General features: G+C 64.3%; 3 protein-coding genes across 4 annotated transcripts in view; 2 read left to right on the top strand and 1 right to left on the bottom strand.

Annotated features, from left to right (window-relative positions):
- SPEG (striated muscle enriched protein kinase) overlaps positions 1–10260 on the top strand; it is a 37997-nt gene extending 27737 nt beyond the window's left edge. The window contains exons 23-45 of the mRNA XM_056349118.1: positions 705–817; positions 1034–1202; positions 1286–1379; positions 1735–1935; positions 2097–2157; positions 2347–2424; positions 2584–2756; positions 2862–2888; positions 3125–3277; positions 3495–3537; positions 3632–3700; positions 3837–6015; positions 6113–6265; positions 6340–6456; positions 6537–6704; positions 6982–7104; positions 7305–7469; positions 7660–8338; positions 8429–8668; positions 8741–8964; positions 9341–9416; positions 9655–9804; positions 10050–10260. Coding sequence (XP_056205093.1) covers positions 705–817; positions 1034–1202; positions 1286–1379; positions 1735–1935; positions 2097–2157; positions 2347–2424; positions 2584–2756; positions 2862–2888; positions 3125–3277; positions 3495–3537; positions 3632–3700; positions 3837–6015; positions 6113–6265; positions 6340–6456; positions 6537–6704; positions 6982–7104; positions 7305–7469; positions 7660–8338; positions 8429–8668; positions 8741–8964; positions 9341–9416; positions 9655–9804; positions 10050–10257 — 5663 coding nt within the window. The 3' untranslated portion in view covers positions 10258–10260. The remainder of the gene's footprint in view (positions 1–704; positions 818–1033; positions 1203–1285; positions 1380–1734; positions 1936–2096; positions 2158–2346; positions 2425–2583; positions 2757–2861; positions 2889–3124; positions 3278–3494; positions 3538–3631; positions 3701–3836; positions 6016–6112; positions 6266–6339; positions 6457–6536; positions 6705–6981; positions 7105–7304; positions 7470–7659; positions 8339–8428; positions 8669–8740; positions 8965–9340; positions 9417–9654; positions 9805–10049) is intronic.
- A 2602-nt stretch (positions 10261–12862) lies between these two features.
- On the top strand, positions 12863–17688 carry GMPPA (GDP-mannose pyrophosphorylase A). The gene is made up of 12 exons (XM_056350166.1): positions 12863–13010; positions 13083–13180; positions 13255–13358; positions 13748–13940; positions 14100–14159; positions 14282–14412; positions 15165–15299; positions 15481–15578; positions 15716–15762; positions 15859–15951; positions 16043–16211; positions 16300–17688. The coding sequence occupies exons 1-12, from the start codon at positions 12968–12970 to the stop codon at positions 16398–16400; spliced, it is 1272 nt and encodes a 423-aa protein (XP_056206141.1). The 5' UTR covers positions 12863–12967; the 3' UTR covers positions 16401–17688.
- Positions 17689–18319: 631 nt separating this feature from the next.
- RACGAP1 (Rac GTPase activating protein 1) lies at positions 18320–23298 on the bottom strand. Of its 2 annotated transcripts, none has more exons than XM_056349454.1 (16): positions 23105–23298; positions 22780–22982; positions 22559–22695; positions 22336–22414; positions 22115–22168; positions 21420–21497; positions 20938–21055; positions 20500–20660; positions 20113–20274; positions 19883–19978; positions 19610–19811; positions 19430–19535; positions 19168–19300; positions 18987–19089; positions 18758–18872; positions 18320–18682 (listed from the first exon to the last, which is right to left on the bottom strand). In XM_056349454.1, the coding sequence occupies exons 1-16, from the start codon at positions 23187–23189 to the stop codon at positions 18631–18633; spliced, it is 1884 nt and encodes a 627-aa protein (XP_056205429.1). In that variant the 5' UTR covers positions 23190–23298; the 3' UTR covers positions 18320–18630. The 2 variants fall into 2 exon arrangements, with proteins under 2 accessions (XP_056205429.1, XP_056205430.1); XM_056349455.1 differs by having other exon boundaries at positions 20938–21052.
- Between the last annotated feature and the right edge of the window lie 1620 nt (positions 23299–24918).

The following is a 24918-nucleotide window of genomic DNA, read 5'->3' as shown; positions in this document are numbered from 1 at the left end:
CACTGCTCCGTGGAATCCCATGTCCATGTGGTGTGGGGGCACTGTCCCACAGCACAGCACTGCTCCTCAGTGCTCCGTACTTATATGCCATAAGGGTGCTGCTCTATAGGGCCGCAATGGCCTGTGGGGCTGAAAACCCATGAAATGCATTGATACTGCTGGCTGGTATCCTGTACCCATATTTGACTTGGGTAGAAGCATCCCGTGTGCTCCATGACCATGTGCATGGGTTGGCAGTGCCCCATGGTGTCCCTCAGCCATGTGCCATGGGTGGCACAGCTGCAGGGTATCCCATAGCCGGTACAATGTGGTGGTACTGCACCCTGGTGCCCTATAGCCAACAGTCATAGGGGACACCTCCATAATGGCCCACAGAGGTGTCATGGGTGGCACTGCCCTACGGTACCCCACATCCATATGTAATGAGAGATGCAGTACCACAGTGCTGCATGCCCACATGCCATGAGTGGCACTGCCCTGCGGTGCCCCACACCAATGGGGAACTGCCCCATGGTGCTGAGGCATATGCCATTGGTGGCCTGCCCTGTAGTGTCCCAGTGCCTTGTGGGCTGGCACCATCCCGTGGTGTTCCAGGCCCCTATATCATGGGCTGGCGTTTCCCCGTAGTGCCACACAACCATACAACCCGTGTCAGGCAGGGGGTGGCACTGCCCCATGGTGCCCAATGTCCTGTCTCTTGGCAGAGGCACCACGTTTTGAGTCCATCATGGAGGACATAGACACTCAAGAAGGAGAGACACCACGCTTTGCTGTGGTAGTGGAGGGGAAACCACTGCCGGACATCATGTGGTACAAGGTGGGCTGGAACCTCCCAAACCCCTGCCCGTTCCTGACCCACAGCCTCCTCAAACCCACACCCTCCACTGCCCCACCTGGGTTGCTCCATTTGGGCTTTAGGGTTGTGTTCACCCCCCGTGACGCTGCTTGTGCACCATGCCCCATCCATGGGGAAGGGGTGGTGGGAGCTTGTTGGGATGGGATGGGACACCACTGATGCTCCTGCCACCCCCAGGATGGGGAGCTGCTGGAGGAGAGCAGCCACCTGAGCTTTGTGTATGAGGACAACGAGTGCTCTCTGGTGGTGCTGGGTGCCGCCGAGCCTGACAGCGGCGTCTACACCTGCACGGCCAAGAACCTGGCTGGGGAGGTCTCCTGCAAGGCAGAGCTGGTGGTGCAGGCAGGTATGGCTGGCTGACCGCCCAGCCCTGGGGGGCAGAGCCTGGATGCCTGGCTTGCTCCCCGCCAGCGCCTTTCCTTCCCTCAGCCCGGCCCGCTGCCGATGCTGCCATGGAGGAGGAGGCACTGCACAAAGCACGACGCCTGACTGACTACTATGACGTGCATGAGGAGATTGGGAGGTACAGGGCTGCCAGCATGGTGGGCAGCAGGGCACCTTGGGCACCACAGGGACAGGGGTGCTGGAGCCAGGCTTCACCCTGGGGCTCTGACCCAGGGGACTGAGCTCCATAGTACGCCAGATCCTGATGTGCTGGGGCTGCTCTCAGCTGTCAATGGATGCTCTGGTGCCAGCTCAGGGTGGTGAGCTGGGGCAGCCAGAGCAAAGCCAGTGCTGGGGTGTCTCCATGGATGGTCCTGGAGAGCTGCCAGGACTGCGGGCTGCTCCTTGCAGAACAGGTGCCTGTGCCAGGAAAGGGGAGGTCCCCTGCTTGCCCACCTTCTTATCCCCCCCTTGCCCCCATTGCCACATTGCAGGGGGGCTTTCTCCTACCTGCGGAGGGTGACGGAGAAGAGCAGCCGACTGGACTTTGCCGCCAAGTTTGTCCCTGGGAGGACCAAGGCCAAGCAGTCAGCACAGCGGGAGCTGCACATTCTCTCACAGCTGGACCACGAGCGCATCGTCTTCTTCCATGACGCCTTCGAGAAGAAGAATGCCATCATCATGGTCATGGAGCTGTATCCTCTGCACATTGCTCCGGGAGCATGTGGTGTGGGGGATGAGGGGAGGCTTTTGGGGGGCATGGGTGGGCAGAGTGCGTGTGGAGGAGCTGGGTGCCCAGGAGGGGTGCAGGGCACAGTGGGGCATGGAGCTTCTGTGCTTCTTGACTGGGGCCCAGCTGTGCCAAGGAAGAGCTGCTGGACAGGATGGCAAGGAAGCCCTCGGTGTGCGAGTCTGAGGTGGGTGAACCTGGGGGGCAGGGGGGGAAGGAGGGAGCCGGAGGACCCCAGGGTCTGTCCCAGCCCAGGGACATGCAGTGCTCTATTGGGCTACAAAGGGGGCCACAGCCCACACCCTTCTTTGCACAGGGCCAGGGTGGGGCTGACCCAAGCTCAGGGCACCCACCCCCTCCACTCCATCTCTTGCAGGTCCGGTCCTACATGCGGCAAGTCCTGGAGGGGATCTGCTACCTACACCAGCACAGGGTCCTACATCTGGACATCAAAGTGAGTGTGGGGCTCCCTGTCCCCCTCCCGCCCCATGCCCACAGGGACGGGCTTCGGCCACACTGCAGGGCACTTGGTCCTGCTGATGGGGGACATCCCTTCCCTGGGGGGAACCCCTGCCCCCTGCCAAGCTCCCCTCTGCCCTGCACTGTCCTGTAGCCAGAAAACCTCCTGATGGCGGATTCAACCAGTGAGCAGGTCCGGATCTGCGACTTCGGCAATGCGCAGGAGCTGACGCCTGAAGAGCCGCAGTACTGCAAGTACGGCACCCCTGAGTTTGTGGGCCCTGAGATCGTCAACCAGAGCCCTGTCTCCAGCGTCACTGACATCTGGTAAGGGCAGCCCTAGGGTGGATGGTGGGCTCCTTGCTACATTGGGAGGGTCTGGGAGCCCCAGTAACTCTGTGCTGTGCAGTAACTCTGTTCTTCTCTACTCAGGCCCGTGGGGGTCATCGCCTACCTCTGGTAAGTGTCCTGGTGGGCCCTCAGTGGAGGGACACCCTTCCCACACCCTTGCCAGTTGCACTGCTGGGGCTGCAGCCATGCACATCACTCCTTGCAGACAGCCTCCTCCCTGGCTGCTCCTGCCTCCTCCCCATGGCACCAGTTCTGGGGCGCGGGGTCCCATCCTCGGTCCCCCATACTTGCCATGTTGTTCCCTATGTCCCCATGGCCCTATGACAGTGTCCCCTCCTCGGCAGCCTGACGGGGATCTCCCCCTTCGTTGGGGAGAATGACAAGACGACACTTATGAACATCCGCAACTACAATGTGGCCTTCGAGGAGAGGATGTTTCAGGGGCTCACCCGGGAAGCCAAGGGCTTTGTCATCAAAGTGCTGGTCAACGACAGGCTGTGAGTGCTTCGGGGTCCCCAGCGCCTCTGGCATGAGCCTTGTGCTCGAGGGAGGGTGGGAACCCCAGTCACCCCTGTGTATGGGGGTGCCCGAGGCAGGCTGGCTGCACAGCCCTGCTGGGGTGCAGCATGGGCAGCCAGACCCTTCTGCCCTTCCCCCTGGCCAGCCAAAGCCCCCCAGCCCGGGTGGTTCTCACTCAGTGGTGTTGGTTCACAGGAGACCCAATGCAGAGCAGACCCTGGAACATCCCTGGTTCAAGGTGAGCCTGGGCAGGGACCCAGCACCTGGAGGCAGCGGGGTTCCCTGAGCCTGCTGCAGGCTGCATGGGACACCACTGTCCCCTCACCCCACAGACGCTGGCCAAGGGGAAGGTCATCAGCACCGATCACCTAAAGCTCTTCCTCTCCCGTCGGAAATGGCAGGTGAAGGCAGGAGCTGGGGAGGGAGGGAGGGGGGCAGGCAGGGCTGTGTGCTGGGTGGGATGGGGTGATGTGCACTGGGCAGGACGATGCCACACCACCCACCTGGGTCTGACCCAGCCCTCTCCCCTGGCTGCAGCGCTCGCAGATCAGCTACAAGTGCAACATGGTGCTGCGGCCCATCCCGGAGCTGCTGCAGGACACGTCCAACCACCTCTCCATCGCTGTGCCCCGGCACCTCAAGGAGTCACCGGCGCTGTCATCCTCCTCGGACTCAGATGACCTGGATGAGCTGCCCTTCATCCCCATGCCACACCAGGTGGAGTTCTCCGGCTCCCGCATGTCGCTCAATGAGATCCCCACGGATGACGAGGCCATTGGGCCATCCGAGGGGCCACGGATGGAGGGGGTCATGTCAGGGGACGTCTCTGCCATGGAGTGGCAGAGCCAGGGCACAGGGAAGCCTGGAGTGGCCCTGGGGAAGCGGTCGAGGGGCACTGGGCCACGGCGGCCATGCGTGGAGATGGAGGCCCCTGGTTCCTCGGACGAAGAAGCCCCTGAAGCCCAGAAGCGGCCAGAGTACCCCCGCAAAGCCATGAGGAAGGGCTCCAGCCTGGAGTCCCCGGGGAGCACCCGGCGGGGAGAGCTGAAGAGGGGTGGCTCTGCCGACAGTGCCCTGCTGCCCCACCAGCCCCCAGGGACCCAGGAGGGGGCCGAGGTGAGCCAGGACTCTCGCCGGGCGCTGGCCAAGGCAGCATCCATGGAGCTGCCACGGCGGAAGGGGGCCTGGGGGGAAGACGATCATGCCCAGCGCCTGGAGCTGATGCGCCAGCGGCTGCTGCGGGGCAGCTCTGGGGACGGCAAGGTCAGTGGCTTGCGGGGTCCCCTCCTGGAGACCCTGGGGGTTGGCCCTGACAAGAAGGTCCCACGGCCGACCCGGTTGGAGCCACCGGCGGTGCCACGGCTGGTGCGGGCAGCCTCCAGCGAGGCCACCTCGCTGCGTCACCTCCCTGCTGAGCGCCAGCTGCAGAAGAGCAGCTCCTTCAGCCATGGGGACGCCGAGCCTGTTGTCCGGCACCGCCGCTCTGGTGCACCCCTGGAGATCCCGCTGGCCCACCTGGAGGCCCAGCAGCTCAAGGAGTCTCCCTCTCTCTCCGCCCTCTCTGATGCCCGGCCTGCAGCATCACCAGATGCCCCCAGCCCGCTGACACCCCCCACAGCAGATATCACTGTCCCCCGGCCCGCCCTGGCCAAGGCTGCCTTGGGGAGGAGGCACGTCCCCGAGCAGTGTGGCCAGCCCAGGGCCAGCACAGCCACCACCACCATGGGGAAGAAGCCCATGGCCAGGGGGCAAGAAGAGAAGAAGCCCACCAAGGCTGCTGGAGCCAGTGGGGAGAGAGCTTCCAGGACAGGAGCACCTGTTCCACTGCAGCCCCCAGCTCCCAGCACCCAAGCAGTCAAAATGTCTTCCTATGCCAAGGTCATGCAAGCCATGGGAGCCATCCAGGGTGGAGAGCCGGCTGCCGAGGAATCCTCCCAGCCCACATTGGCCACCCCTGTCGAGCCCCCTGCGCCCGCACCAACACCAGCATCAAGGAGGGAGGCGAAACCTGCTGGCTCCTCCAGCTCCCTGCTCATCCAGGACATTGACTCAGAGGAGGTCTTCGAGGCCAAATTCAAGCGAGGCCGGGAGTCATCGCTCAGCCGGGGGCTGAAGCTCCTCACCCGCTCCCGCTCAGAAGACCGGCACCTGGCCAGCCCCCTGGTCCCCGATGAGGGTATCTATCGTCCCATACCAGCCGGTGTGCCCCTGGAGCTGCGCAGGGACAAGCCCACTGGGCTAGCAGCCAAGTCCAAGTCGGTGCAGGACCTGCACGAGGTGGAGAAGGACAGGGGCTTCCTCCGGAGGATGTCTCTGCTCCTCAAGCGGACCCCACCTGCTGAGAGGAAGAAGAGCAGGGGGGAGGATGGAGGCAGTGAGACCCCATCCAGTGGGCGCCGTTTCTCCTGGAGCCTGGCCTTGGGCAGCTCGAAGGAGCGGAGGGACTCGGAGAGCCTCAAGTCGGAGCCGGGGGGCGGCGGAGAGAGTGAGTCGCCAGCAGTGGCCATGCGGAGGAAGATCAGCGCCACGGTGGAGCGGGTCTCCGCGCGGCTGCGCAGCCTGTCAGATGAGCGGCCAGAAGGCGAGGGGCCTGGGGAGCTGCGTCGGGCCAACTCCGAGGGGGAGAGCCTGCGGCCGGCCCCCCCCCCAGCACCCGCACCCTCCTCTGAGTCCCTGCGTTCTGAGGGCAGCATTGGCTCCTCTGCCTCCACCAAAGGTGAGTGGTGAGGGGGGGTCCCACTGGCATCCCATGGCCCAGCCCAGGTCCAGCCGCCCTGGCCTGGCTCGCTCTCAGCCGCCCCGGGTGCCCGCAGGTGGAGGTGAGAGCCAGAAGCGGTCTCGCTGGGAGCGCTGGGGGCTCTCACGGAGCAAGAAGGAGAAGGTGGCCTCACAGCCCAGCATCCCAACCAGCCTGCTGCAGGAGGAGGGACCCGCTGCTGGCCGGCTACGTGCGCCCAGCGAGTCGGGTAGGTGCAGCCCCAGGACGGACGGTGGGTGTGCATCATTGCCCCAGCTTGACCTCCCCCTCTCTGCTTTCCAGATTTCCCCCCTGTTTTCCACATCAAGCTGAAGGACCAGGTGCTGCTGGAGGGCGAGGCACTGACCCTCTGCTGCCTGCCTGCCGGCAGCCCAACCCCCAGGATCCTCTGGATGAAAGGTGGGGGGCTGCCTGCACTGCCTCGGTGGGTGGGCTCTGGCGGGGCACAGTAGCATCCCTCTTCTCTGCTCCCCCCACAGACAAGAGGTCCCTGCAGCCAGACAATGTACTGAACATCATCTCCTGCAAGGATGGCCGGCAGATGCTCACCATTGCCAAGGTCTCCAGGAAGGATGCAGGGCTGTACGAGTGTGCAGCTGCCAACATCCTGGGCACGGCCATCAGCTCCTGCACACTGGCTGTGGCACGTAAGGAGAGGGGGGGGACACCTCAGGGGACAGAGGTGCTGCCTCACAGGGAGAGAGCATGTGCCAGGCACACACCCTAGGGCTGGAGACCAGTGCAGGTCACTTGGGCCCTGCTTTCCACATCTGCAAGAGACCGGAACTTTTGAGGGGGGATGGGCTGGTTTTGCACAGGCACTTCCAGCATCTCTGAGCCCATGTGTTGTGCTGCCCTTCTGCTGCAGCAGCTCTGCCCTGCCCCTGGCTGGGCACCCAGCCCACCCTGTCTGTCCACTCGCAGGGCTCCCAGGGCGGCCGGGCACCCCAGAGATCCCCCAGAAGTACAAGAACACGGTGCTGGTGCTGTGGAAGCCCGCGGAGAGCAAAGCCCCCTGCACTTACACACTGGAGCGCAGGCTGGATGGTATGTGGGGGCTGTCTCCTGTCCCCTGGGAGCTGCAGCCAGAAAGGTGGTCTTACCTGCAGACACAAAGCCAGGACAAAAATGGCCCAATGTCCTTGCTGTCCCCTGGGGCTTGGTGGGCTCCCAGGAGGGATGGGGGCCGGGGGGGCTGCCCCCTGCCCCTGATCTGCCCTGGCTTCACTTTGCCCCCACGCCGGCAGGGGAGCACGAATGGAAGATTGTCAGCACTGGCATCGCCGACTGCTACTTCAACGTGACAGAGCTGCCCCCTGGGAGCACTGCCAAGTTTCGGGTGGCCTGTGTCAACAAGGCCGGGCAGGGCCCCTACAGCACCCCCTCAGGGAAGGTGCACCTCGAGGCGGCAGGTGAGCCAGCCCTGTCCTGCAGGCTGTGGGGCAGCCGTGGGGATGGCTGTGGGGCTGCAGCCTCTGGGATGCTCTGCGGGTCCTTGAGAACAGGGGATCTTCCCCCCAGGACTTTGGGGAACGGAGCGCCACTTGCACCCCACTCCTGGCTTATCCACACCTGGCTCATACCTGACTTTGTTCCCCACAGATGCCCGAGCTGCCCCAGCCAAGGACACCGCTGTCCCCACCGCTGTCCCTGAGAAGGTGGCTTCCAGCCGGTCAACCCAGACACCTGTGGTGCAGCTGGAGCCACCGGCCGCAGGAGCCCCCACCACCACGCCGCCCCACAAGCAGAAGGGAGCGGTGCAGAAGGCAGATGGGGCGGCAGAAGCAGATGTCCCCCTGGGGGCCCTCCAGCCCTCAGCACCCTGTGAAGAGGGTCCGCAGTCAGATCCCGAGCTCCCACCCAACATCACCGTTTGCGTGCCCCCTGAGCTGATGTTCACTCCCCCTCGGACTGTCGCTTCGCCCCACACGGACACCCCCACGCAGGGCTCCTCCACACCCCCTATGGACACAGCCCCTCTGCCCCAGGCTCTGTCTCCTTCCAAGGTTCCCCCTGTTTCCCCAGTGTCAACCACCCCCAGCTCAGCCCCCACACCGTCTCCCACCCCCAACGCTGCACCTGCACGGAAGATGCCCCCCTACATGGTCACCTCCTTTGTCTCCATGCCCCCTGCATCACCCCCTGCACAGGAGCTCCCGCCCACCACCCCAACCTCCAAGGAGTCCCCAGCTGAGAGCAGGGTCCCAGGGACAAAAGACAGCACAGCACTGCGGCAGGGTGTCCCCCAGAAGCCATACACCTTCCTGGATGAGAAGGCAAGGTGAGTAGCACTGGGACAGGACGCTCTGCTGGGGGCGTTCCGCATCCAGCATCCCATGCCAGGGATGCTGAGCGCTGCCCTGTGCCACAGGGGCCGTTTTGGGGTGATCAGGCTGTGCAAGGAGAACGCCACAGGGAAGCACTTCATGGCCAAGATTGTGCCCTACGAGGCGGAGCGGAAGCAGAGCGTACTGCAGGAGTATGAGATCCTCAAGGCGCTGCACCACGAGCGCATCATGGCCCTGCATGAGGCGTACATCACCCCCCGCTACCTGGTGCTCATCTGCGAGAACTGCGCCGGCAAGGAGATCCTCTACAGCATTGTGGACAGGTACAGGTGGGCGTGGGGCCACTGGGGATGGCTGCTGGCATAGGGCCACCTGCTGATGCCACCTGCCCTCAGATTTCGCTACTCAGAGGATGATGTGGTGAGCTACGTGCTGCAGCTCCTGCAGGGCCTCGAGTATCTGCACAGCCGCCGCATCGTGCACCTCGACATCAAGCCGGATAACATCGTCATCTCAGGCATGAATGCCCTCAAGATCATCGATTTTGGCAGTGCCCAGACCTACAACCCCCTCGTGCTGCGGCAGCTGGGGCGGCGTGTTGGCACCCTGGAGTACATGTGTAAGTGGGGCACCAGGGATGTGGTAGCATGGGGACAGGCACAGATCTGGGCACACTTGTGCCCAGGGTGTGCATGCATGTGTGCCCGTGCACTGTGGGGCTTGGGAATGGGGAGGAGTTGAGGTACCCTTGGGGAAGCTAGGGGGTCTTCGGGATGCTGGAGGTGTCTGCTGAGGGTTTCTGTAGGGTTGCTGTGCTCAGTGAGAGAGTTTGGGTGCTGTGGGGCAGCTGGGGTGTACTTGGAGGTGCTGGGCTCTGTCAGGGTATTGGGGTGTCAGGGAGGGGTGCTGGAGGGTGCAGTGGTGGGGTGCTGGTGATGCTGCGGGTGCTGGTGATGCTGTAGGTGCATATGACAGACATGGTTCTCTGCCCACAGCACCTGAGGTGGTGAAGGGGGACCCAGTGGGCTCTGCAGCAGATGTCTGGGGTGTTGGCGTCCTCACCTACATCATGTAAGAGAAGGGGCTGGTGGGACAAGCACCCTGAGGTGTAGTAAGCCTTGCCCAGGTCTTGGTGCCGTGGGGGACACCAGGCTGATGTGGACTGGGGGATGCTGTAGCCCTGCAGACCCTTCCCAGCTGGATGTGGGGATGGAGACACCCTGGGCGGTGTGGCTGTCCCAAACCAGGGACAGGTGGGTGCTCTCCCACCACAGTCTCCGAGCATGTGCCACCCCCTCCACCCTTGCAGGCTCAGTGGGCGGTCGCCATTCTTCGAATTGGACCCCATTGAGACAGAGAACCGCATCCTGGCAGGGCGCTTTGATGCCTTCAAGCTGTACCCCAATGTCTCACAGAGTGCTGCCCTCTTCATCCGCAAGGTCCTTGCTGTCCACCCCTGGTGAGTGCCCAGTCCAGCCAGTGAGGACGCACGGCCCCACACTGCACTTGCAACTGGGCCAGGCAAGCAGCTCCCTGCCCCACAGGGCCCCTCCAGACATCATCAGTGGGACCCTGGGGTCCACCCTTGCTGCCAGAGAGGGCTGGGAGCCTGGGTCTTGCAGGGCAGGGATGGTGGCTGGGTTTGGGGGGTGCAGCAGTGGTGGGCACCCTGTGGCCCCTGACGTGAAACTGCCCTTAACCCAGGAGTCGCCCCACGGTGAAGGACTGCTTTGCCAACACCTGGCTCCAGGATGCCTACCTGATGAAGCTGCGCCGCCAGACCCTGACCTTCACCACCAACCGCCTCAAGGAGTTCCTGGTGGAGCACCAGCGGCGCCGCGGCGAGGCCGTCACCAAGCACAAGGTCTTACTCCGCTCCTACCAGGGCGGTCAGCCACCGGGGCCGCAGTAGCCGGTGCCTTGGCCATGGCCGCAAGGGGCCGAGGAGCCAGAGGAACATTCCAGGGGCCATGGGACAGGGTGGCCGAGGAGGAGCCAGGACGTGTTGGGATGAGCCCATGGACCTCACGTGCCGCTGCCAGGGATGCTGGCGGCCGGCATCATTTTGGCGGTGCTGATGGAAAGGGGAGGTGTGGCCCCCGCTGGGCCAGCAGTGGGGTCTGGCAGCAGGCAGGCGACAGGAAGCCTTGCTGTGAGGAATGAAGAACGTGGCAGAGGGTCAGAAGAAGGATGGGATGGGGATGGGGGGCAAGAGAAGCTCCAGGTGGGAGCGGGAGAGCTGCCAGCATGCCGGCCAGCCCTGGCATTGTGGGTCCTGTCAGCCGTGTGCCTTATGCCGCAGCCTGCAGCTGACCCCGGCCATGGCATGGGGGTCCCTGCATGGCCCTAGGGGTGCATACCAGTGCCCAAGGACTGAGGCTGCTCTAGTGGTTCCTGCAGAGAGGGGTCCACCCACAGCCCCCTGCCCTGCTGCGGCCCTCCACCAGCCGGCACAACCCTGGTCCTCACGGCTGGGAGTGGGGGCCACCAGCCCCCCCTTCCACTCCTCCCAGCCCTGGTCCTGGCAAGCGGGTTTGCAGCCCCAGGACCGATGCCGGTGCCTTCCCTGGGGCTGTCGGCTGCGCTCCACACCAGGGTGGGAGGCTGGCCAGCACCCCCTCTTTGCAGGGGGGACCCACGTGCGATGCACACCTCCTGCACCTGCTCAGGCCCACGCTGCTTGTACTCTGCCGCCCGGCTCTGGCCCTCGCCCTGTGCCCCACCACCATCCCACTCACCTGTCCCCAGACTGCCCCCCCAGCACCTCCCCCCTGTCCCCCCCGGTGCCAAGGCACAGCCTCACAGGTGCCTTGCTGAGCCCTGCATCCCCTCCCCAGCCGGTGGCAGGATGCTCCGGTGTGTCCGAGGTGCCCTGCGCTGGGGAACGGGAGCAGCGGTTGGGCACCCACCTTCCAGATGCTGCTGTAGCAATAGGGCTTTATTTATTAACTGTTGGGAGAAGGCATCTGCCCATCCCTGTCCCCTTCCCCTCCCCTCTGCCGGGCTCCAGAGTTGCCAGCGTCCCCCTGGTTTGGAGCAAGCAATGTGCCAGAGCAGCAATAAAGACCCTGAGCAGCCGGTCCTGTCTCCGTGCCTCGCTGGGAGGGCATGAGGGGGTGGGCAGAGCAGCCCCCCGGGCACCTTGGCAGACTCCTGTCCCAAAATCCAGAGACCCAAAGCCAGGAAGGCTTCCAGGTGGGGCCGGGCTGGCGAAGGGTGTCGGAAACTTGGGGAAGGAGCCAGGAAAGCTGCAAAGCGCCGGGGTGGGTGTAGCGGGGTGGCTCACGGGGCACTGTCGTCATGGAGCAAAAATACCGGGTGCTGGCAGGCCCAGCGGTGGCACGGCCAGCAGGGCACCGGCACCGGGCTCCTGCCAGGGACACAGTGGGTGCAGGTGAGGGGCACCCCGCGGCACAGACCTGCCACCCGGCTATAAATACCCGCTGCCCATAAGAGGCTGGGCTGGCAGTGCTGGCAGGGGCTGCTCTGGTTACAGCCCAGCCTGTCCCTCCCCGAGCAGCACCCACCGGCCCCTGGGTGCACCCCCTACCCGTGTCCCGCGTGCATGCACCGCCGTGCATGGGCACACACGTCATGACTTGTGCCTACGGGCTGCCACGCTCCCACCCACCCTGACACAGGCGCACAGGCCCGTGCACACACACAGGCGCACAGCACCGTGCAGCCTGTCCCACACCCATGTGCCTGAGCACATACCACAGGCCACGGTGTCCCCGCCGTGCACGCCAACGCACCCCGCCCTTCTATAAACACACCCACTTACACGCACCAGGGCATGTGCACATGCATGGCGGCTCTGCTACATGCTCATACTGATGCTCCCCTATGCACAGCCACACACGGAGCCGCTCCCTTGCGCATATGCACACACGCATGCGTGCACAGGCAACCAAGTCCCTGCACAGCTGCTCCTTTGTGTGCCTGCCACGTGCATGTGGCTGCTCCCTTGCAGCTGCACACTGCCGCTCCCTTGCACAAGTACACTGCCACTCCTGGGCACTGCTGCTCCCTTGCACGCACACCAGTGCTCCCCTGCATGCGCGCACTGCCGCTTCCCTGCACGTGCACTAGTGCTCCCTTGCGTGCGTGCATGTCACTCCTTGGCACGTGCACCAGTGTTCCCTTGCATGCGCACACCGCTGCTCCCTTGCACGCGCACTGCCGCTTCCTTGCATGCGCACATCGCTGCTTCCTTGCACGCACACCAGTGCTCCCTTGCATGTGCACACCGCCGCTTGCTTGCACGCGCACGTCGCTCCTTGGCACGCGCACCAGTGCTCCCTTGCACGCGCACCGCCACGCACCCGCCACGCGCCCGGCCGCCGCTCTGCACGCGCACGACTGCTCGGCCCGCACACGCGCACACCGCCGCCCCTGTGCACGCGCGCAGCCCGGCCTCGCGCGCCCGCCGTCGGCCACGCGCAGGCGCGTCCCCCTCCCGCCGCCGCCGCCGCGCCCCCTGGCGGCCGCCCGCAGCAGCGCCGCGCGGCGCGGTGGCGCAGCGTCAGCCCCGCGCAGCTGACGTGTCGCAGCGCCGAGTGCGGAAGCGGCGGCGGGACCGGGCCGAGCGGGGGCCGGCGGGGCGGCGGAGCGGGGCCGCCATGCCGCTGAAGGCGGTCATCCTCATCGGCGGCCCGCAGAAGGGTAAGTGCGGCGGGGCCGCGGGGCGCCACCCCGCGCCGGGCCCCGCCGACCGCGCTCCGCTCCGCTCCGCAGGGACCCGGTTCCGGCCGCTGTCCTTCGAGGTGCCCAAGCCGCTGTTCCCCGTGGCCGGGGTGCCCATGGTGCAGCACCACATCGAGGCCTGCGCCAAGGTACGGGGGGCCGGGGGCGGGGGGCTGGGGCCCGGGGCCGCGCTGCCCGCACTGCCCCCTCCGTCCGTCCCCAGGTGCCCGGCATGAAGGAGATCCTGCTGATGGGCTTCTACCAGCCCCACGAGGCCCTCAGCCGCTTCCTGGTGTCGGCGCAGCAGGAGTTCAAGATCCCCATCAGGTGGGCGGCAGCCCTCGCACCCCCGGGGTACCCGCGGGGGCCCAGCCCGCCCCCCCCGGGCTGGCAGCCTCCGGCCACCACCTGGCCGATGGGCGGGTGGGCCCTGTCCCGCCGTGGATGGGCACAGCTGTGCTCCCGCGTTCCTCCTGGCACATTTCCCTTGCCCTGCGCCCTGCCCTGGCTGGTTCCTGCTCCGGAGACGCCTCTCCAGCGCAGCTCCAAGCACACCGCGACCTCCTTCCCCTGTGCCCACAGCTACGTGAGCCCCGGCTCTGCGTGGCAGGATTATGGCTCTCCAGCCCCTGCCAGCCGTTCCCTGCCCTGCCGCCGGCTGGTGCCACCAGACACCCGCTCCCCTAAGTCCTCGCTTCTCCCTGCTTGGCTCGCAGGTATCTCCAGGAGTACGCGGCACTGGGCACTGGTGGTGGAATCTATCACTTTCGAGACCAGATCCTCTCAGGTGGTGCTGAGGCCTTCTTTGTCCTCAACGCAGACGTGTGCTCAGAGTTCCCCTTGCAGGAGATGCTGGAGTTCTGGCAGCGGCACGGGGATGCGCAGAGCTTTGTCATTCTGGGTACCACAGTGAGTGGCAGTGCTGGGGAACAGAGGAGCAGCGGTGCTTTACCATGGGCTTGTCTAGAAACCAGCAGCTCCTATGGTGGATGGGGCCCTGGGTGTGAGCTCTGGGTCTCATCTACGTGCCTGCTGCACTACCACTGCTAACATGTCCTCACTCTGCAGGCCAACAGGACGCAGGCACTGAATTATGGCTGTATCGTGGCGAATGTGGACACGCAGGAGGTACTAGAGGGCCTTGGGGAGCCAGGCATGGCATGGATGCGTGTTCCCAGTGTGCCACAGAGGGCGTGATGCCAGGTGTGGGGGCTGTACCCTGAAACTCATGTCTCTTCCCTCACCTCCAGGTCCAGCACTACGTGGAGAAGCCCAGCACGTTTGTCAGTGAGATCATTAACTGTGGCATCTACCTGTTCACACCTGCCATCTTCCAGCACATTGGCGAGGTCTTCCAGAGGAACCAGCAGGAGCTAGTGCTGTGAGTGCCTCTCTCTGTCCCGCATCCCGCCCACCTCACTGCTTCCTGGGGCTGCAGTGGCACGCTCATCCTCCATTCTTTCTCTATCTTCTCTCTTCCTCTGCCATCACTCACTTGTTTCCTGGTCCTGCACCAGCTGTCCTTACCTTGGGTAAGTCTCCCTCTGTGTCTGCCCTGGCTGTTCTTCGGGCTGGATCATCACTAGTGGTAATGCATGCTTTCCTCTGCTCCAGGCTGCTCTGCAAGGCTGCTCTCCCCTCTGCTCCCCTCCTGGCTAGCTTGAGACTCCCCCTCTTGCATCCTCTCCTCCCACCCCATTCTCATTCAGCTCCAGACAAGGGGCTGAACAAGCCTTTCACTTGGGAATGCTCTGCTCCCCCCTCCAGTTCTCTGCACCAGCTAGTCTGTCACCTGACATCTCTGCCACCACCCAAGCAAAAATCCAGCTGTGCAGGGCCCTGGAATGGGGGCAGGATCTGTTGCATATACACCCACTTGGACTGGGTGGGACTCTTGCACCATCAACTTCTGGCTCAGAGTTTATTGTAGATGGCAGAGCCCCATCCCTCTGCTGCTCTGGGGCTCAGGAGGCCTAGCCTGACAGGTAGGGCTGTCCCCACCTTTGGGGAGAAGCGCATGGTTAGATAGGAATCTAGGATCAGCAGAGGTCCCAGATTTGGGGAGGGTAGCTTCTGGGGTCCCTGGTTGAGGCCGTAACTGGAGTGGGTGCCTAACAGACCTCTCACTTGCAGAGAGGAGAGCTCCAATGGCTGGCAGCGTGCAGAAGTGATCCGGCTAGAGCAGGATGTTTTCACAGCACTGGCTGGGAGCGGCAAACTCTACGTCTACAAAACCGATGGCTTCTGGAGCCAGATCAAGTCAGCTGGGTAAGGGCTGGGGCTAGTGGTGGTGCAAGTGGGAGCATGTAGCAGTCTGTACCAGGGGTGGGAGAAGAGGATGCCCAGGCAAGGCCCTGGGGGTGGGTGGGTAGGGGGGTGCTGAATTCAGACCATTCTCTGTCCCGGTAGATGCCAGAGAGGTGATAATCTTTTGCGTTTCCTCCCCCAGCTCTGCTATTTATGCCAGTCGTCTTTACCTGAACCAGTACAGTAAAAGCCACCCAGAGAGGCTGGCCCAGAACAAACCTGGAGGCCCTATCATCCAAGGTACCTCTCTGACATCCCCTACCACCCTGGGGGCTTCCTGGCAGAGGCAGTGGGACCCATGGGCAGGACCTCCCCACATCTGAGAGGCAGGTGCTCCTGTGGGGTGCCTCCCCTGATGCAGCTGCCTTGTGTTGCAGGGAATGTGTACATCCACCCGACGGCCTCCATCGACAGCACTGCAGTGGTGAGTGCAGCCCTGGGGGCCCCACAGCAGGGCGATGCCTGCAGGTGCTGAGGGCACCATTGTCCTTGACCTCGTTTCCTCCCTCTGTCCTCACAGCTGGGCCCCAATGTCTCCATTGGGGAGGGGGTGACAGTGGGAGCTGGTGTACGTGTGCGAGAGTCCATTGTCCTGCACGGTGCCTCACTTCACGTAAGTAGGGTTAGCCTGAGGAGGCAGGTGTCAACTTGCACCCCTTGCGGGGAGGCAGAAGTACCCTTCATACCCCTTTCTTCTGTCCCAGGACCACACTTGCGTCCTCAATACCATTGTGGGCTGGGACAGCACTATTGGGCGCTGGGCCCGGGTTGAAGGAACACCCAGTGACCCCAACCCCAACGATCCCTATGCCAAGATTGACAGCGAGACCCTTTTTCGGGATGGGCGCCTCACACCATCCATCACAATCCTGGGTATGTCCCACCAGCACCCAGCTGCCCCAGCCCCACACCCTGAGGCAGTCTTTCGCCTCCTGCTAACCCCCTCGTGCTCTCCTCACAGGCTGCAGCGTCACCATCCCTGCTGAGGTTGTTATTCTCAATTCCATCGTCCTTCCTCACAAGGAGCTGAGCCGCAGCTACAAAAACCAGATTATCCTGTGATCATCAGGTTAATCCTGCACCAGCCACCCACAGCAAAAGCCCAGGCTGAGGCTTCGTCTCCTGGGAGGTTTGCAGTTAGGGTTAGGTGCAATCCAGGAGCCCTGCAAGTGCCTGACTCCTACTCCAGACTGACATTAAAGCTGGTGAGCATCAGCCTCGTGTGCTGCTTCTCTTGCAGCCCAGGGACCGACCCTGGGGCAGGGTGAAGGCTTCAGGGACAGCATATGGCCCTGGCATCAGCCTGTGTGCCTGCGCAGGGAGCCCTGAACTGAGGCTGTTGAGGGAGCACTTGCTGCCTGCAGCACCTTGGGTCCAGCTTCGAGTGTTTCTCCACCAAAGGGTGCTACCAGCACAGTCTTGGAACCTCTAGCCAGGTTCTCCCTGCATCACTTGCTTTCTGCAACTCCCTGGAAGGTGTTGGCCCACCTCAGAGGCCAGGGAGCTTTGAATCGGCCTATCCTGCACAGGCAGCTCAGCCTGCAGGAGCTGGTTGTGAGGATCCCTATTTCAGCAGCGTGATTGCAACAGCCTGAGCTGGGCTTCTGCCTGCTGCTGGGAAAACAGGGCAGCACCAGCCTGTCCTAAGGGCACTGGCACAAGAGCCAGGTTGGACAGGCAAGCTGCTGGCCCTGGAGGGAGCTGCAAAACCACACCTTCCCCCAGCATCACCTCTGCCCCTAAGGGCTCACAGTACAGGGGAGCTGCCAGCCAGCCTTGTTGAGCCTGCTGCAGTCAGGCCAAGACCTGCACAGGGTGCCTAGGCAGGGCTCAGGGTGACGGCAGCAGGCCCCTGCCACGCTGGTGGGCCAACAGCCTTCTCTTCACCAGCATGGGTGTAGCTTGGGTGGTATGCTGCATGTCTCCCCTTGCACCAGCCACATCCACAGGGCACCAGAGCAATCAACTTACACATGTAAGAGACCTACTATCTTGCTCAGTCTCAAAAAAAACCCCCTTTTTATTGAAGGCTGCTCCTTGCTGATACTGCCACAGTCTATGGTAACCAACACTGGCCTTTATCCGCTTACCTCCCCATCTTTGCCTCTGGTTTTGGAGCTCTGTGCTAAAGCCCTGCGGTCCACCGAGGGCCCCACCACTCCTTTCACCTTCAGTGAGGCACCGCATTAGGGATTCTCCATGCATCCAGTACCACCCCAGCCTGATGGATTTGCAGTAAATCCTTGCTCCTAGCCTTGTGCCTTCCTGTGCCAGTTCTTCTGTGGTCCTGGGCGGGGATTAGCTGTTCCCTGGCTTTAAGCACATTAAACTCCTTCAGTTTTGCCTCTGCCTTGGATGTGCTAATTTCCTTGCCCACTGGTGAACACCCCTGCACTGGGGGAAACAACTAAAGTACTTTCTTTCAGGATTGTACGTGAATTTTCTTCTGTGCCCCACCACCTCTGACCTGACTTTTAGTGTGGACAAAGGTTTCTCGGCTGCTGGGCTGCTTAGCCCTTGTTGTGTAATGCCCCTTCTCCCTAGGTGGCCCTTGTAGTGGCTGTCCCTTGTGCAGAGTTATCTGGGGAACAAGTCCTTTCTGGGCTCTTGCTCCATTACAGCCTCACCCAGCTTCCCCCTCTTGGGGGGAGAGCACTGTGCATCCAGCCCTGCTTGGGCTTCACAGCTCCAGTGCCAGGGCTGGAGGGGAGGAAAGAGTTAAAGGGGCTTCCACCGAGGTGCCAGGAAGTCTGGAAACGGTTTAAGGTTGTTCTGCCCTGAGCAGCAGCAGCTCTGATTAGTTGAGGCCAACATCTGGGCTGAAAGAGGGGCCTCCCGAATGCTGGCTCCAGGGCAGGAAGAGGAGGACTTCAGCTAGGGCTGGGGGCGGGGGGCTCTGCTTTGCCCTCCCCCTCTCTGCCCAGCAAAAGCAGGGGATTTGGGAAAGTACTGCTCACCTTGCTGTCAGTACAGCTCTTGACTGCTGCCCAGCCAGGCTTCATCATGCCAGTGAGCCCCAAAACCTGGCACCTGGCAGCAGGAGGGGGGGACAGACAGCAGCCACAGCCAGGCTTGGTTTACTGCAAACATTTAATACAAACCAGGCTGTAAGTACAATGCAGTGTCGCCACCGCGGCGGCTGGGCAGAGACAGCCCTGCTCCACCATCACTGGGGAAGCAAAGCAGGGCCTGGAGCTCAGCACCACCAGTCCACAGGCAGCTAGCTACCTGGTCCTGCAGGCTTCGCTCCTCTGGTGCCAGCTCCACGCCCCCAGGGAGCCACTGCTGCAGGCTACACCAGAGAAGGGAAGAACCGGCCCACCTTCTTCGGGGCTGGCCCCTGCCTGCGTGGGGAGAGAGATGAGTCAGGGGTGCAAAGCAAGCTCCCCTGCCCCCCCCCCCCCCCCAGCAGCACTCACTGGGGCTGGACGGCCGTGCCCATGCAGCTCCGTAGGGTGCCAGGGAGGCAGCAGGTGCTGGCTGGGCTCAGCTGGCCTGGCTTGGGCTCAGAGGCAGTGGTGGGGCAGAATGGCTCTGCAGGACAGAGTGATGGGCTGGCTATCACACCCCAGCCCAGCTGCAGGCACCCAGGACCCTTCAGCAGCCACAGGGCAAGGGCAGGGAGGGGTCAAGGTTCCTGTGCCTCACCACGATCGTCCCCCGGCACTAGCGTCTGCACAGGGTTCTCCTTCTCCATCCCCACAAAGCCTCTCCAGAAGTCGGGTGGTAGAGCGAGGAGCCGAGCCACCACCTGGGCAGGGAGGGATGGAGGATGGGGATTGCTGGCAGCACTCGGGGTACACACCCCATGCCTCTGTGACCCCCTCACCTTGCACTGCCGCGGTGTGTCCTCCATGATGGCGAGTGGTGTGGGGTTGGCTGAGCCATGTCCCACCAGTGTGGGACCAAACACACGGGACAGGTTGAGCACGTCCATCTTGCAGTCAGGGCTGTGTGACACCCTGCGAGGCGGGACAATGTGAGCCAAGGGGCCTTTCAGCCCACCTTCCCTGCTCTGGGGCACAGAGCCCAGGCAAGGGGCAGAGCGCCAGGAGATGGGGACAGACCCCATGCTAGGATGAGCTCCTCACCTGAGCAGGTGCAGCATGAGGAAAGCCAGGGTGTCCCTGTTGGCTGGGGGCAGCTTGCTCACCACGTGGCGCAGGGCTGTGCCACAGGCAGCATCATCCGGGATGTCTGTGGTAGCACCAGGGAGCTGTGTTAGGGGAGGAGCAGCCCCTTCCCCCCCCCACCTCAGGACCCCTGCTCACCAGCAGCCTGAAGGAAGGCAGGATGGAGGCTGAAGGTGACCAGTGGCTCCTTGAGCCCCCGCAGAAAGTCCTTGAGCACCCCGCATACCACGTGGATGTCAGCCACGCTGCTGAGGGCAGGCAGCGTGCCCCCAGCTCGCAGCAGCCTCCGCTTCCACTCCCGCACCTGCTGCTCTGCGCCTGGCACCCGGTACAGCCCTGTCTGGGGCACAGGAAGAGGGGCTTAGTCCTGGAGGGACCCTGCCATCACTGCCCCCACTGCCCTGGGCCTACCTCTGTCAAGCCTCGCGTCTCCACCTCAGTCACACACTGCACCACCAGCGTGGGCACCAGGGGTGGTGTCAGGGGGGCAAAGTCTGCCAGCACACCCTGGGGAGGACAACAGTGACCTGGTCTGTGCCCGCTGCCCAGCCCTGCGGGCAGAGCCCCAGCAATCCAGCTGACAGCCCAGCAGCCCTACAGGGACACGGAGCAGCCCCCAAGCACCACTGTGTCCCACTCACCTCACAGGGCCAGGCGTGGCGGTAAGGCTGGGGCGTGCAGGCGATGGGGCACTGCTCCCGGCACTTGGGGTGCAGCAGCAGCTGGCACTGGCGGCACTTGATGACAGCCCTACCAAAGCGGATACGGGAGCCACAGACACCACATGGCTCCGGACGGATCACCTGGAGAGGGCGAGCAGGGTCAGGAGCCCCCTTTCTTGCAGATACCACTCCACCTCCCCCAAACCAGCCCCCACTGCCTCCATCCATCCCCCATGCAGGCAGAGCTGGGGTGAAGGGGATGAAGGAGAGCTTTGCGCCCCTCCACCCCCACGCCAGAACAACTCCCTCTGCCCAGCTCCTTTTTCCATAGCAGCTAAAAGGAGGGAGACACGCTGGGACACACACCGTTTTGGAGGTGAATTGGTGCTGGGGTGGCGGGAGGCCCTGTGGAGGTAAGGGGAACGAGGCTGGCACTGGCTGTCCCACAGAGCTGCCTTTGGCATGGCTCTCCCGCCCCAGGGCACGGCAGCCCGGATCCTTGCTGGTGTCCCACACAGTGGTCAGCTCTGCAGAGAGAGGAGGCAGTCAAGGGGACCCTGAAAGGCAAACTGGCCCAGCTACTGGCTGGGGCATGGGAAGGCTTCCCACCTCGCAGGGAGCCCTGTGGCATCCCAGCTAGGCTGGGACAATGGCATTTGGCATGTCCAGAGGACCCTAGTACCCCCACGGTGGGGACAAGCATCCCCCAGCAGATCCCCTCCCTCCCCGGCGACGATGGCAGCACAAGGCTGGTCCCACACCACCACACCATCCACAAGCCCCCTCCTCAGCCCTTCCCATGACCTGCATGTGTGGAGACACGATGTCCCTGGCGAGAGCGGCGGCATGGCAGCGGAGCAGCAGGCAGGAGGCTGTCAGCAGGGACCTCGGCAGGAGGGGGCACGGGGGGTACACTCACCTGCTGAAATGGGGGGCAGTAAGAACATGCCTGGCTACAGTCCCATGGTGCTTCAACATCTTCCCACAAGCTCTGCTCTGCCCGCTCCCTGTCCCTGAGGTCCTGCACAGCCTGGGATGCTGTCACCATGGGTATGGGGGGATACAGGCTGCAGGCCACCGGTCCAGCACAGAGAGGGACGCTGTCCCCACCAGGACCAGGGTGATACAGGCTGGAGAGCACAGGCACCCAGAGGAGACAACTGAGCATCTCCAGATCCCACAGCACCCACAGACCTGCAGGCCTGAAGGCTGCAGCATTGCCTTCTGACACCAGGGTAGCCCATACACCGCATCCCTGCACAAGGTATGCTGGGGTCTCTACTCACAGTGTTGTGGGGTGCCACAGAAGAACGGTGCCGCTTTGCCACCACTACAGGGCCAATCTGAGGGGCCAGGGACACACGCTGGGAACAAAGAAGATGGGGTGAAGGGTAGGCAGAGACCTCCTCCTGGACTCTGCCCCACATCCCAGAGCGCCCAAGCCAACCGGTCTCAGTTCCGCCAAAGGTCCCAGTCTCACCCTGCCTCCCAGCATTGCCTGCCCCACATCTGGCACCATGGAGAACCCAGGCTCCCCACTTGGGTCAGAGTCAGCCCAAGGGCTGGGGGAGGCCAGGCCTGCAATGCAGAGGTGTGAGTGGAGCAGCGTGTGGGATGCCTGCACATGGGGATGAATTATTGAGGAGCCCAGCTAGGCCACAGTGGAGGGTAATGGAGTTTCTATTGATCGCGGAAGGTTTGCTGAGAGACTATGCTCCCAGCACAGCATCAATAAATTAAACCCCCTGCCAGGCTCCTTGCAACCTCCTGTGCTGAGATGGAGAAGTATCTGGGTATCCTAACCCTGCGTGACCCAGGGCCAGCACCCCAGCCTGGGCCGCATGCTGGGACCTGTGCGGGCAGAGGGTCCCGCAGGCACAGTGCAGGAGAGCAGAGAGGACCTAGGGGAACCTCACCCATGGAGGGGCAGGGACCCCACCGCAGCACCCAGGACTGCCCCATCCCAGCATTTCCCTCATACCTGCCTCTCCTGGGCTTTGCGCTTCAGGGTCCGCACCACCGTCATATCAACACCCTGAAAGGCAGCAGGGAGGCTGGGGGCTGGCAGGGCCAGGGGCATCCCCAGCATCTGTCTGGCTCCGATGGCAGACCAGGGCAGCCCACCCCTAACCATGGCCATGCAAAGGGGCTTCCCCACACACACACAAATGGGGCAAAACTCCCAGCAGGGTCGCTCCTTACCACATCATCCTCAGTGCAGTCATAGCTGATGTCCGAGTGGGACAGGAGGGACTGGCACGACTCATCCACTACAGATGACCTGGGGAGCAAGCTGGGGGTCAGCCCAGCTGGGGCAACCCCTGCCCCAGCCAGCACCTGCTCACACAGCTGCTGCTGGCAGAGCTGAGGGAGAGCGGGGCACAGCCGAGCCCAGGGCTGCCCGAGGACCACCCGCCCCACTCACCTCCTGCCCTGTGCCAGGGCCACCCCGAGGCACCGGCCGGCCAGGGTGCTGAGGACAGAGCACTGCTCCCCACTCAGCACCCCGCTGCCCCATGGCTCCCGCATCAGGATCTCAAAGACCAGCTGAAGTTTGCGCTCCTGCAAGCGAAACAGGGCAGCAGTGAGCAGGTTGGGGTCCCCGCAGCCAGCCCCAGCGGGTAGCCCTGCAGCCAGCCCCCGGACCTGCTTCTCCAGCTCAGCCTCTGCACGGTGCCGCTTCTTCATCTCCACCTCCACCTGCTTGCGGGCGTGCTTGAGCTTCACCTCCAGCGCCGCCCGCTCGGCCTCCACCCGCGCCAGCTGCTCGCGGGCCCGCCGCCCGTCCTGCTCCAGGCAGCAGCATCGCTGGCGCGTCGCCTCGAAGCACTGAGCAATCTGGATGTAGTCTGGGGACAGCACGAGTGGGTGGCCAGGCGGGCCGGGAGCCAGCCCCCCGCTCCCCCAGCCCCCACGGGCAGCATTGCGGGGGTGCTCGGGGTGCCCGGGCCGAGAGGCTGCGCGCACCCACCTTCCTCCGCGCCGCCGCCGAGCTCCAGCAGCTGCAGCGCCCGCTCCAGCCGGGCCAGGAGCCGCCCGCAGCGCTGCCGTAGCATCCCGCCGCCGTGGGACAGGATGGGACCCCCCGCAGCCAGGCGGGACGGTCCCCCCGCTTCCCACCCCTCCCGGGCACCCCCAACGCCCGCCGCCGGGGCCCGCCGCGCGCACCCGGGACGGCGCAGGCTCCGGGGGCGAGGGGCCCTCCCGGCCGGCCTATGTGGGCCGGGGGCCGGGGTGGAGCCCGTCCCGGCTCCGCCTCCGCCTCTAGCCGCCACCGGAGCCCGACCCGCCGCCCCGACGGTTGCCGGCGCGGGGGAGCCCTCCGGGAGCCTCGGGCGCGGGGTGCCCCGGGTGCGGGGCGGCAGTGCTGGCTGCGGGGGTTCAGGGCGAGAGCCCGGGGCAGGGTGGGGGGGTCACCTTTGGGGAGGGGGTGCCCAGGCACCGGGGATACCTGATGGGAGCACTTGAGGGGTGCAGGCGCAGCGGGTGCGGGGTGCTGTAGGGGTGCGGGGCCTTCGGGCGGGATGCCCGGGCGTGGGGTGCGCTGGGTGGTGCAGGGGTGCGGGGACGGCAGGGAGCTGGCTGCGACAGCGCTGCCCCCAGCCCCGCTCCGCAGGAGCGGCGTGGGTGGGAGCCGGAGGAGCGGGTGTCCTTGTCCGCTGTCCCCCACCGCTGCGCCCCGCATGCAAAGCGGCTGGCGGCGGGCGGGGGCGGTGGGGAACCCCCGCACCGGGGCTCCCGGCTGGGTCCGTGTCCTGCAGATGGAGCCACCTCCCCGCTTCAAAGCCCGGCCGCTGCCAGGCTGCTGTGCCCCCCGGGCTCCCCGACCCAGGGGCTTCCCGGCGCAGCCCCCAGGCCCGGGCCCCCTCCCTGCTGCAGCCCCAGGCCCTGGGGGCCCTGCGTTCCCGCGGGGGCTCCGGCAGCTCCCCCTCTCCGCTGCCTGCCCCGACCTGCTGCGAATACCGAGAATAGCAGAGGGGCTGGCGGCAGGGCTGGGCACGCAAGCCCCTGCACGCACCCCCACACCCCCACCTACCCCCCACACACATCCACCCCCCAGGTCACTTGCCTGCCTTCACACCTCCCCAGCTGCCTCCGACCTGGAGAAGGGATTTTGCACCCCGTGGGCATGAGGCGGCAGGTCCCCCCCCTCCAGCACCCTGGTACCTCTCGGGGGCTGCTGTGGGTGTAACAGGCTCCTCTCCCCGTGCCAGTCCCTCACAGGGCCCAGGCAGTGACAAGTGAGGGGCGCGGGGGAGCAACCCCCACGTCCCAGGGATGTGTCTGAGGCACTTGGTGAGAATAGCCTGGGTTCATCCTGAGCTATAGGGTCCAGGTGGCACAGACCCCACTCCAAAGGCTGAACCTCATCAGGGCCACTGCTGGGCTGTGTGGTGCTGGGAATACTGGCTGGGATGCTTTCTGATGAGGTGCTGCTGCCCTGCCCCCCCTCCCCCAGTCCCAAGGCAGGGTGCCCCTTGGGGACAGAGCCCGGCAGGGGTTGGGACAGGCTGGCAGCACCCCAGCAGGGCTGAGCTCCATGCTGTGCCGCACGGGGAGCAGAGGGTGTTTCTCAGAGAAGCTCCTTCCTCCCAAGGTTGAATATGAGTCAGGTTTTGGAGCGACTTTAATTACTGCTGGATCAATAGGCTCGGCATGGCCAAGCAAAATCCAATCGCAGCCCCGGGGGCCTGCCTGCTCAGCCCTCCCTGCCTGCTCAGCCCTCCCTGCCTGCTGGTGCTCCCTGGCTGTGGGTGCTCCCCAGCACCTGCCTGCCTGGCACCC

Source organism: Falco biarmicus, chromosome 8, assembly GCF_023638135.1.
Source record: "Falco biarmicus isolate bFalBia1 chromosome 8, bFalBia1.pri, whole genome shotgun sequence".
Classification (NCBI taxonomy): Eukaryota; Metazoa; Chordata; class Aves; order Falconiformes; family Falconidae; genus Falco; species Falco biarmicus.
Note: the sequence above shows the minus strand (reverse complement) of the source record. Positions and strands in the feature narration are given on the sequence as shown.

What these genes read in the sequence shown, in the direction of transcription:
- GMPPA (XM_056350166.1), top strand. Translation starts at nt 12,968, where the DNA reads ATGCCGCTGAAGGCGGTCATCCTCATCGGCGGCCCGCAGAAGG. An exon ending in GAGTTCAAGATCCCCATCAG is followed by an intron (nt 13,359 to 13,747) that starts GTGGGCGGCAGC and finishes CTTGGCTCGCAG; the next exon opens with GTATCTCCAGGAGTACGCGG. An exon ending in AACCAGCAGGAGCTAGTGCT is followed by an intron (nt 14,413 to 15,164) that starts GTGAGTGCCTCT and finishes TCTCACTTGCAG; the next exon opens with AGAGGAGAGCTCCAATGGCT.
- RACGAP1 (XM_056349454.1), bottom strand. Translation starts at nt 23,189, where the DNA reads ATGCTACGGCAGCGCTGCGGGCGGCTCCTGGCCCGGCTGGAGCGGGCG. An exon ending in ACACACCGCGGCAGTGCAAG is followed by an intron (nt 19,090 to 19,167) that starts GTGAGGGGGTCA and finishes CTCCCTGCCCAG; the next exon opens with GTGGTGGCTCGGCTCCTCGC. An exon ending in GGCACGGCCGTCCAGCCCCA is followed by an intron (nt 18,683 to 18,757) that starts GTGAGTGCTGCT and finishes CTCCCCACGCAG; the next exon opens with GCAGGGGCCAGCCCCGAAGA.